This window comes from Leishmania infantum, chromosome 20 (genome assembly GCF_000002875.2).
Source record: "Leishmania infantum JPCM5 genome chromosome 20".
Classification (NCBI taxonomy): domain Eukaryota; phylum Euglenozoa; class Kinetoplastea; order Trypanosomatida; family Trypanosomatidae; genus Leishmania; species Leishmania infantum.
Genome location: NC_009404.2, coordinates 660,275 through 671,144, shown reverse-complemented (window position 1 = coordinate 671,144; position 10,870 = coordinate 660,275). Strand labels below are relative to the sequence as shown.

General features: G+C 64.6%; 2 protein-coding genes across 2 annotated transcripts; both read left to right on the top strand.

The window, feature by feature from the left end:
- Positions 1–800: 800 nt before the first annotated feature.
- On the top strand, positions 801–7,145 carry LINJ_20_1560 (conserved hypothetical protein; the record flags this gene model as incomplete). Its single annotated transcript, XM_001465260.1, has 1 exon — positions 801–7,145. One exon carries the CDS (start codon positions 801–803, stop codon positions 7,143–7,145), a length of 6,345 nt encoding a protein of 2,114 aa, XP_001465297.1.
- Positions 7,146–7,908: 763 nt separating this feature from the next.
- On the top strand, positions 7,909–10,767 carry LINJ_20_1550 (conserved hypothetical protein; the record flags this gene model as incomplete). Its single annotated transcript, XM_001465259.1, has 1 exon — positions 7,909–10,767. One exon carries the CDS (start codon positions 7,909–7,911, stop codon positions 10,765–10,767), a length of 2,859 nt encoding a protein of 952 aa, XP_001465296.1.
- Positions 10,768–10,870: the final 103 nt, after the last annotated feature.

The window sequence follows — 10,870 nt, the reverse complement described above, 5'->3', positions numbered from 1 at the left end:
GGTACCACCATCTTCACGACGGCGACGCGCACGGCCGGTGCGCATAACGACTGGGGCACAATGAATCCGCGGGCTCGGGTTCGAACGGTGGTGTGTTTCCTTCGCTGCAGGGAGCAGAAGAGTACCAAGCGGAGCGCGCGCATCACCACCCCCTGAGTAGGGGTGGGGCACATGTTAAATGGGCCCTTCTCCTTTCACACCTACTCTCTTGATAAGGTCACAACTCGGCAAGTCTTGTGCTGGATAAGCGCAGGATGCACATGCCTTTCTCGCTTGCGTCTCCCTCCTTGAAAGCTCGTCGCGCTCTACCGCCACCGTCTCTATCTCTGGTCCATCCCACAAACACACACATACACACACACACACACCACATCACTCTCCACGGCGCGCTTCGTGATTTGCGAATGCCAGTCGCTCCTGTCTATCGCCGTCTAGTTTGCGGTGCTTGCTCAGCGCGCACATCGGCGGCAGCAGCTCGTCTAGCGTGCACGCCTGATTCGCGCAGGAAAGGCGGCGAGAGGCAGACGTGTGAAGGGGTGTAAGGAGTCGCTTACCGGCGTCCCGTCCTCCCCGCTCACGCTCGCGCTCTTCCCTCGCCACCTCACCATAGCACTGTCCGCCGCACCGTATCATGCGAGTCACGTCCAACACCGTAGCCCACATCACAAACGCGCGCCAAGGACGGCTTCTCCATCCCTCGTTCTCTCTTTGGCATGCTTCGCAGCCGCTGCTGCCGTGGCACGTGTCCCGCTTAGCTGATTTCTCACGTCGTTCTCGAGCAGGCGCATACAGACAGGCCCATGGCAGAGGAAACGCAGCATGACCTGCCCACGCTTGTGAGCTCGCTGCAGGCCGCCACGGTGGAGTGGAGCTTGCCAGCGCAGCGGCTGACCAACTCGAGCATGGCAGGTAGCAGCAGCAGCAGCAGCAGCGGTGGCAGTGGCGGTATCGCCGGCGTACAAGTGGGGAGACGGTATCTCCGCTACGCACAAGTGCTGCAAGACATCGATCAGCTTTTCGCCAACGTACGCGTGCGCTCCAGCGCTGCGCTGGTGGCATGGTGCGCCTCATTGCAGCAGAGCAGCGTCTCGAGCCGCTTCGGTGCACTCATTGTCGACCACATCTTGCAGGGCATGCTCCCGTACGTGGCGCTGCAGCGGTGTCTGCGTTTACTGGACACCTTCCTCGGCTGGGTAACTCGACCCAACGCTGGCAGCGCGGAACTTGGCATCGGCGCTGCCAGTCCGAGCTGCCCTGTGCTGGTGCCAAGCCATTTCGTGGTGGAGTGGATCGAGTTGGCGTGGGCAACAGTGACGACACTGTCTCGCGACAACGATGGCACCTCGTCCCCCACGTCCACCGCAAGCCTCTGTGGGGCATTGCAGCTCCTACCCATCCTCTTGCGCTGGAACCTGGCGGGATCGCCGCTGCCGCCGTTCCGCCGCGCGCAGCTGCCGCACCCAGCAAACATGCTGTCGTTGGAAGCGCGTCTCCTGGCCCTGCAGGTGCTGCCGCCGCTGCTGCAGCACCAACCAGGTGCGTTGGGCACCCAAGTCTGCACTTACGAGATGATCGAATATATAAAACGCGCGTGCACCAGGGCAACGGAGCCGAGTGTGCGGATCGCGGTCGGAACATCGCTCCGCGGTCTGCTGGAGGCGGGCCTGCGCGTGACCTCGCCGACGGTGGCGTACGCGCTAATAGACATGCTGCTCACCCTCTGCGACGAGGCGTCCCTCCACAGCGTCGCCGACGAGGAGCTGCACGACGTCGGGGTGGCCATGGGCTACCTCCTCGCCTTCTATCAATGCGACTTCACGATGGACGTGCTGGCGGACATCCTGCAGGCGTCGACCGCATCCACATCGAAGCCTGCGGGGGAAGAACGCAGTGGGTACCGCTGCGTTGGCGGGGGCGGCAGCGGCCGTGTGCGGTGGCAGTTCTTTGGCGGCTCAGACGCTGTTGAGGGGAGTCGCGTTGTGCAGCGCAGCTTTAACGAGCGCATGAGTCGCGCCGCCCAGCGCGCCCTTGCCACGGCGCTAGCAACGCTCTGCAGCTGCTGCGCCACACCTGCCACCACCGCAGATGCCATCCACTGCTGCTTCGTCTTGCTGATTCCTTTGGCCGACGACGCGCGGGCGTACATGCCGCGGCTTCTCGCAGATGCCATGCTGGAGTGGGCCACGCAGCTCCCCTCGAATGGGTACCGGGTGGTGCTGGCAGACGCGCTGCGTGGCTACATTCAGCGGTCTGGCGAGAACAAGGCAGTGGCGCGCACCGCTATGGTGGCGCTGCAGGGCGTCATGCTCACCCTCACATCGTCGCTGCAGATCGGCTTCAACATAGCAGAGGACGTGCTGGCGGCGGTGCAGGCGACGCCGAGTCTTCTGCACGCCGGCGTGGAGGTGCTGGGGGCGGTGGCGCGCACGAACTTGCTGTACGCACGGCACCTGCAGCACCAGTGCGCGCAGGTCGACAGCGCAGACGTGGCGAACACGCTTGCCTTCCAACTTCAGGTGCGGGCCTTGCTAAACACCGCGTCCGTGCTTCGAGCAGGACCCGCGTCACACGAGGACACACTTGGCGAGGAGGACCGCGTCTCCTTGGTGCACGTCTGCATTCGGCTTCTGCTGCGCCTTAGCCGCGGCGACCCGCCTCGCACCGTGCAGAACGTTCACTACCGGCAAGCTGAGCTGATCTTCCGTCTTACCCAGCTTCTCTACGACCTCCTGCGTGGCAGCGCAGAAGCGGTGCTGGGGGCCATTCGTGATGAAGTGCTGCCCTGCACAGTGGGGTTTATGAACCTCCTCGTCGGCAGCCCCGCGCCAACGATCGCCTACTACAAGGCTGTTGCAGCGGCGTGCGCGATGCTACGGCGAGCTCCAGTCATCAGTGATATGGAGCGCATGCTGGCGGTAGGCTTTCTGGAGGCCCATCTTGCCTCGCAGTCCAACGGCGCGGAGCAAGACGCCAGTGCGGCTACCTCGTCGGCAGCGACAGCGTACTTCGCCATCAGCCGCGGCTCTCTTTTCGAGCTTATCTCCAGCAAGCCGTGGCCCACGTGCAAAGATGACGGCAGCCTCCGCTGGCTCGCCGCGCAGGCGCTGAAAGACGTCGCCACCGCGTGCGCGCAGGGCGTTCCGGTGCTCAGCTTCGCTGACGCCTGCGACGCAACAGTCGCGTCGGCCGCACAGTCGATGCGGCTGCTGCGTGCAGATCTGCTGCCTAACTCCGCGTCCGAGGCGTCCTTTGGCGCAAGCTCCGCGGCTGCAGAGACCCCGACTCACACAGTGGAGGAGTGCGGCGGTCACGCGGTGCGGCTGCTGCGCTGGACGCTGCGCCACTTTCTGCAGCGAGCCGGTGCCGATGGTGTCTGCGTCGCACTCCTTACCTCGCTGCGCACCGAGCTGTTCGAGGTGTACTGCACGCCCGTGGGCGTCGGTGCCGCGGAGAGCGCCGAGGACGAGGCGCGGCGGGTGGTGCAGCGGGATGTGGCGCTGTGGAACTGCTTGTGCATTGTGGAACAGTTCCTGCAGGAGGCATCGCCTCGCACGGCGGCAGCGCTGTGGCAGAATGCAGATTGGGACGCGGAGGTGAGACGGTGGCAGTCACTGGCGGCCCAACTTGTTCCTGCCGTCGCCCGCGCGAGTGTGGAGGTGCGCCTGCTCGCTGCCAAGGTGCTGGGACGCTGCTTGGTCTTCACGGACCAGGTGGGCCTGTACACCAGCCAGGCCATGAGCGCCGCGGCGCAGGGGTTCGTGGGTAAGTCGGTCCAGTATGACGCTCTCAGTGCGCTCATGGTACTCAGCGAGGCACACAGCTGCTACAAGGAGTGTAGAGCAGCCGCAGCTGTTGCGACGAGCACAGACAACGATAGCAGCCCGACCCTTCCGCTCGCTACATCGCTGCTGGTAGAAGCATGGAAACAAATCACCAGCTCCGCGCCAACAGCGAATACCGCGGCGGCCATGTCTGCGCCGCTCATCTTGCTTCTCTCCCTGCGCCTTACGCGCGCGTATCCGGCAGAGGTGGAAGCGGCGTTGTTCGACAGCGTCATGGCGGCTCTGCTCGCCCCCATGACAGCCGCGAACCGCTTTTGGTGGTCGCCGGAGTCGGCGTTAGGGGTGCTCACGGCTGTGCAGCAGCTGTGGACAGCGTTCCCGGGTAACATGGCGGGCGCGTCCGCCGTTCGGCATGGCACCGCGCTGGCACTCCTGCAGCAGAGCCACGCCGAAGCTCTACGAGGGCAGCGCGCCTCTTCGTCCACGGTGGTGACGGCGGCACTTGATGCCGTGCACATCTACACGCTAAAGCAGCAGCGCGAACGGGGGCAGGCGGCGTTGGCAGGCGCGCGTGAGCAACACGACTTGTGGCACGCATTATTGCATCAGTGCCTCGACCACGTGACCTTCATACCCCCTGATGAAGCCAACGCGGCGTTTCGGGCTAACGTGCGGGTGCGAGGGCAGAGCGCAGCCCTCCGCCGACGCGTGATGCTGGACGACGGTGTATCAAGGCGTCTCGCTGTTCTCTGGAGGATGGCGATGGAGGGGCTCACAGAGGCTTCGCCACCCGCAGCGCGCGGCAACGTGTGGCTGCTAAACCCTGTAGACGTTGCGGTGCAAGTGGACGTTGCCATTGCAGCAGCGACGCGGAGGGAGTGGGTGTCTGTTGCACAGTCCATTTACACGCTGCCACTGTCGCCGCGCAGCACATGGAAACCTCTCCAGGCCGGCGGGGCCGACTTATCACTAAAGATGTACCTTGACGGCATCCGCGCAGTGCTGCAGGCGCGCCCGCCACATGTGCAGGTGGACATCGCTAAGCGGGACACGGACATGTTCGCGGCCGTGGAGGAGGCGGGCGCAGCCGACACCGTGCGCGGCGGTGGCAGCGACAGCGAGGACACCAAGGAGTACGCGGAGGAGTACGGCGAAGAGGGCATGGGTGGCATCTTGAGTGAAGCCGGTGGGGCTGGCGGGGGTGGCGGCGCAGGCGAGGATCGAGGGCCGATGACATTCGACCTCGGCGCCGGCGGCGGTCACTCCGCGGCTGCCTCTCTCACCTTCGATGTCGCAGCCAAGGAGGCGGCCATGTGGTTGCTTTACGGTGTGCTGCACTCGATCAGTGCGTCGGGCAGCAGCACCACCACCACCGGCCGCGAAAACGATGATGAGGCGCGACGAGCGCTGCTGCCGGTTGTTGTGGCGGCGGCGCAGCTGGTGGAGGTGCACCCCGAAGTGCAGATGTCCACTATCGCCGTGCTGCAAGAGGTACTGGTGGCGTGGGGCAACGCAACGCAGCAGCAGGGCTACAGCCGCGAGACTCCGGTGCTCCTCCAGTGGAAGACGCAACTGGTTGTCGGACTTACGACAGTCCTTCAGCACGGTCTTCTGTCCCTCGAGGGGTGCACATCGCTGGCGGTGCAGTACAGCCGATGCAACATGGCGGACCCAAGCTCGTGCCGCCGCGTGCTGCGCTCGCTGCTGCTGCTTCTACACGCCTGCCACAGGTTGCACGACAGAGGGCGCGGCTTTCTGCTGATTGGTGGCAGCGGCGCAGGGCACGTTATCGTCGCCCTGGCGAAGGTTGCTCAGGCGTCAGCGATGCACCTGGAAGGCGGCGACGGTGGTGGTAGTGCCAGTGATGATGCGGCAGACGCGGCGGCAGCGGAGCAGTCGCAGAGGAACATACTGCGCTCGTTGACGTCGGCACCGTGTCAAGCCGCCCTGACATTGCTGTGCGAGCTCTTCGTGACGGCAGCGTCTCTGGCCAACGGCTACGTGCAGTCCGCCGACACCATTGGTCTTGGCTGGAGTGGCGGCGGCGGTGGAAACGACGATGGTACCTCGGTAACGTCCTCCGTGTACGCCTCAAGTACGTCGGTCAGCGCTGGTGACGTGCTGCAGGCGGTGGCGTTTCTCACGCAAGAGCCACTGAAGGCGGTGCTGGGGCCGGCACTTCGGTACGCGTCAGGCTGCCTGGCGGTTCTTGTGCTTTCAACCCTGGCGCTGTCCGCCACACCACCACCACCACCACCCGACGGCAGCCCATCCGCAAGCATGGCGGCGCTAACAAGCATGGTGACCCTCAGCGGTCAGCTGGCCGCAAACCACCAGCGCCTCCTCGCGCAGCTGGCGCAGGAGAGACTGTGCGCGCGCATCGAAAAGCGCCTCTCAAATTCGCAGCCGCTGCAGTCGGCGTGGGACACTGTCGACACGGGGCTGCTAAGGATCGTGACGGTGGCGCCAGTGTCACGTGATACTGCTGCGGCCCTGCTCGAGCGCATCACTCCCGTTCTATCGCAGCCCGCTGCCGGCGGCTGGAAGGCAGAGGTCGCTGTCTCTATCCTCCTTGCGGGCATGACCGCCTCGCTCGACCTGAATCGGCTGCTTCCACTCCTGACTGTGCTGTCGGTAGAGTCGCTTCTCAGTGATGTGCCGCAGGAGATGCTGGCTCGGCTGCACCAAGCAGTCCGCTCATACCTGCGTAAGGGAGGGCCGACGCGGGCTCGCGCGCTGGCACTGGCGTCTCCAGCTGGTCTGCTGCTGGCGGAGCACTGTGCTGCGTCAGACGACTCCTCTGTTGTGTGCCATTCTCCACTCGCTCACCGCGCGACATGGCCAGTGGTGCTGCGGCTGCTTTGGGAGGCGCGCGATCCTCTTCACGTTTTCACCGTCATGTGGAGCAGCACCCCGTTCCTGGCACATGCAACCCTCTCCTGCTCCACCCCTCTCCGAGAGCAAGTGCCGCAGCATAGGCTGCAGGCGGAGGTACTCCTGGCCATTCTCGCCAGCCTCGGTGCCTCGTCAGCCTCTAACACAGGCGTTAACGAGGCCGTCGTACTCTTGCTGCTGCGTTGCGGCCGCCTAATGAGTGAACTACTTGTGGGCATCATGGCCTCCGCTGAAGAACACGCTGCGGCCCCTGGCGCGGATGCGCTGTACACCGTGCTTGCCTACGTTGTGGCGGTGCTCTGCACGCCTCTCGGTGCGGCGTTTGCAGTGGCGCTGAGGCCTGTAGGCCTGCACTTGATGCACACGGTGGCGCCGTCGGCTGGCCCGGCGCTGCGCGAAGCCATTCAACGTCTGGGGTCTACCAAGGCCATGCAGCTGCGCTCCTTCATGGAGGGATCTTGCGCCTGAAGTGCCGAGCTACAGCTGTCCCACGCTTGCGGCCCAAGCGCGTTCTCCGCAAGATGGTGCGGATCGTGTCCGCGCGTCCATCTGTGTGTGTGTCGGGGGAAGGGGGCCAGCACATCTCCGCTTTCCTTCTGTGGCCAGATCGTTGCCTCAGCGGCAGCGACAACGCATCGCATGCGACTGGACGAGGGCGTGTCTGGTCACGATGCTGAGCGTGTGTGCACGCATTGATGTCATCAGTGAAAAAAGCTAAACCTAACGCGATCTACGTGTGGGGGGCTGACCCGGTGGCGGCCACTGTGACACCGATCAGCTGCCATGGCCAGCGGTGCGATGACGATCATGAAGGAGGGAACGATAACCTCTGCCCTCTTTCATCGGTCCATGTCACGCAGCGTCGCATGAGTGTTGGTGCTGCTCCGTGTTGGTTGTTTCTGGAGCCCATCGGGCGCTTGCCATCCATGGTGCGCGCGCCTCCCGCACGCCCTCCTTCCTTCCGTGGATCGCATCTTCTCAGCCCCACCTCCTCTCTCCCTTTTTTCTTGCCTCGCCTCCCGCCACGCTACCTCCCGTGCACGTCGAACACGCCGCACGCATCACAGGATCTCAGCGTCGTCAGTACGAGTCGTCATCGCTCACGTCGATGTGTTGACCCCCTCCCCTCGACGAAAGGCAGTCAAGCACGTTACCGCTGCCTAGCAGAGAAGCGACAGCATCAGGCATTATAAAGCAAAACAGGAAAACACTACAAGGGGCCGCACCGCGCATGTACGCCTTCCTCCCCTCCTCGGCTTCGCGGACGCAGCCGCTCGACTGGGTGACGCTCATCACGAACGCGCTAGCGGTGGCGAGGGAGGCACCATCGGAGCAGGTTCTCAACACCCTCGTGATGATGCAGTCTTACGCGACCGCCTCACCGGACGTCTTCACCAATGTCTCCCGCGGTGCGCGAGATGTGAAGGAGTATGTGGCGCTGCTGTGCGCCATGGACGAGGCGATCGGCGCGTGGCCCTTGCGTGTTCGGCAGCTGCTGGACGTACCGCCGGTCATCCTGGTGCCGGCTGGAGGCCCCGGTGGCAGCTTCGTCACTGTCCCTGTGCACACGCCGCGCGGCGAGGCGCTGGTGTTCCTGTTTAACGTGTCGCTTTATCACATGGACGCTGGACTGCGCTATCTGGCCCGCGTGCGGTCGGATGCGTCAGCAATGATTTCGTCCAACGCCTCGCGTAGACTGGGCGGCGGTGGCTCCGTCGCGGCACCGAACCAAAACGCCAAGCTGGCCGCCCAGCACTGCCGCCTGGCGGTCGACGTGCTGCGCTGGTCAGAGGCCCTTCACGCAAGTCCGAGCTCCCCTTCCGCACTCGCGCTGCGACACCTGCGCAGCCGCATACCACTGGGCGTAACAAGGGATATGGGCATGCTGTGTTCGGCAGTGGCCAAGTACATGTACGCCCTCTCCTCTGCATCCACCAAGGACAAGCCGGACGTGTTGGCGAAGCTCGCCTTCGATGCCGCGCAGCTGCAACTCCCAGGGTGCGTCTCCGCTAGCAGCTCGCTGCAGCTCTTGCCCTCCCTCCTGCTCGCCACTTACCACTACCACAAAGCCACGTGGTACTACTCGGCCAGTAAGGTGCCAGACATGGCTGTGGCTCTCGGCCACATGCAGTACGCCGACACCCTCCTACGCAGCTGCGACGCGCAGTGGGGAGTGGAAGAGGCGCACACGCAGATGGAGCACGAGTCGCGGCAATGGTGGGGGCGTCGACTGGCGTCCTTCTTCAAAGGTGCTAGCCAGGCGAGCGCATCGGCAGCGAACCGGCCTCGTGACGAGGCACCTCGCGGCGGCAGCAGAGTGAACAGTGCAGCGGGTGTTGCCAGCTCGGATGAGGCCGATGACGACACCGTTGTTACGGCGCTCCAGCCGGCCACGGAGTACCCGAGCCTTCACGCGCTCCTGCTCCACGGTGAGGGCAGATCGGCATCCAGAGCAGCGGGTGCTGCCAGCTCGGATGGCCGCAACGACGGTGCCCCGACGGCGGCCACGATTGCAGATGTGGTGCATGTTTATCCGTACCTCCGCCTGCTCCTGCAGGACGTGTGTGGCTGCCTGCAGCGGTACAAAAGAGAGAACGAGCTCGTGTTCTTCGTGAAGGCAGCAGCCGCTGACGTCGTGAGCCGTGACGTGCCGGATGTAACAGCCGCTATCGGCGGCGGTGCGGCGGATGCGGCGGAGGAGAGCGCGCTCTTCGAGCCTCGCGCAAGCCTCTTCGCTTCGTTGCCATCCACGAGCACGCTTCAACTGGCTTTGGCGCAGGAGGAGGAGTGTGGGCAGGCGCAGCAGACACTCGCAAGTCTGCTCCAGCGCGTCGAGCGCGATCAGAGAAAGCTCTTGCTCTTCATTGAGCCACCGAACACCCTTCATCAGGCCCTGGACGCGCTGGAGGCTCTCCTGCCGCAGGCGGCTCCATGGGGTTCTCTAGATGCTGCTGTCAATGCAGCAGTCGAGGCGGTCGAGGCGGCTGCGCAGGACTTCGTTGACGTGGCCGCCGCCTGGCAGGAGGACCACGACGCCTACGTCGGTGCCCGCTGCGCTGCGCATCCTTTGCTCAAGGATACTCGTGCTGAGCTGGCGGTGTGGAGCGAGCGAGCGGCTGTAGCGCTGCAGCGGTGGAAGGCACTTGAGCTACCCGCCGAGGTCGACTCCCGCAGCGCCTTCCTCGATGCCCTTGTCCCCATCAGCAGCGAGCTTCACGCGTACCTGGCGCAGAGCGGTGATGTCTGCAGGGATGCACGAGACGTGCTGATGTGCAGCCCCGGCAGCGTCACCGTTGCACAGGTGCAGGCGTGCACAGCAGCGGTAGACGCGGCGAGGCAGTCTGGCATTGAACTGTTGACGCACGTGACCGCGACGGCCCCCCGCCGATCGATACCGCGGCCGCCGCGGTACAGGGTAGGTGATGGCACCCACACGCGGAACTCGGACGACAACGGCAACGCCGCTGGCGCGGAAGAAGATGAGCCCGCACCGGCCCCGCAGTATGCCGAGGCGGAGGCGGCCATTGAAGCAATGGTGCAGGTGCTAGAAGAGGCCCCTATGGTGGTGGCCCACGTGGAGAGCGCGGCCGCGGAACTGCGCGACATGCAGAAGAAGGCTGTCGTGACGCCGCTGGGCCAGTTGCGTGACGTCCGCTTCCTCCCCAGCCCCACCAAGCAGCCCATCAAGGAGGCAGACGAAGAGAGAGGAGGAGGAGGAGACTCCGTAAGCACGAGTGCCAATGGTGGCGGCAGTGTCATCAAGGCTGCAGACCCCACCAACCGCGTCGACAACGTCGCCTCTCGGAGCAGCACTACTACGTCCTCTCACAAGCGCGCCGGCACCTCTTCACCGGTTGGGAAGCCTCTCTTGCCTGAGCCAGCTGCCGACGACGCCTCCGACTCCGTCAGCTCCTCGCAGCTGGCAGACGCAAAAGAGGTGGCTGTGATGGAGGGGGACGGCGCCACCAGAGCAGCGGTGAGCGGCAGCCTGCTCCGCCGCCTCAAGGCGAACAAGAAAGAGCGTCAGCAGGGGTCCAGCAGCGCACCTGCCACTGCCTCACCGCCGCCGTCCAAACGCGCGAAGCGATGACATAGACAGCCGGAGACGCAACACGCTTGACGACTCCGCCTTACGTCTTCTCCCCCCCCCCTCTCCTGTTAGATCCGCCAGTACGCGGTGGAGTAGGTGAGGG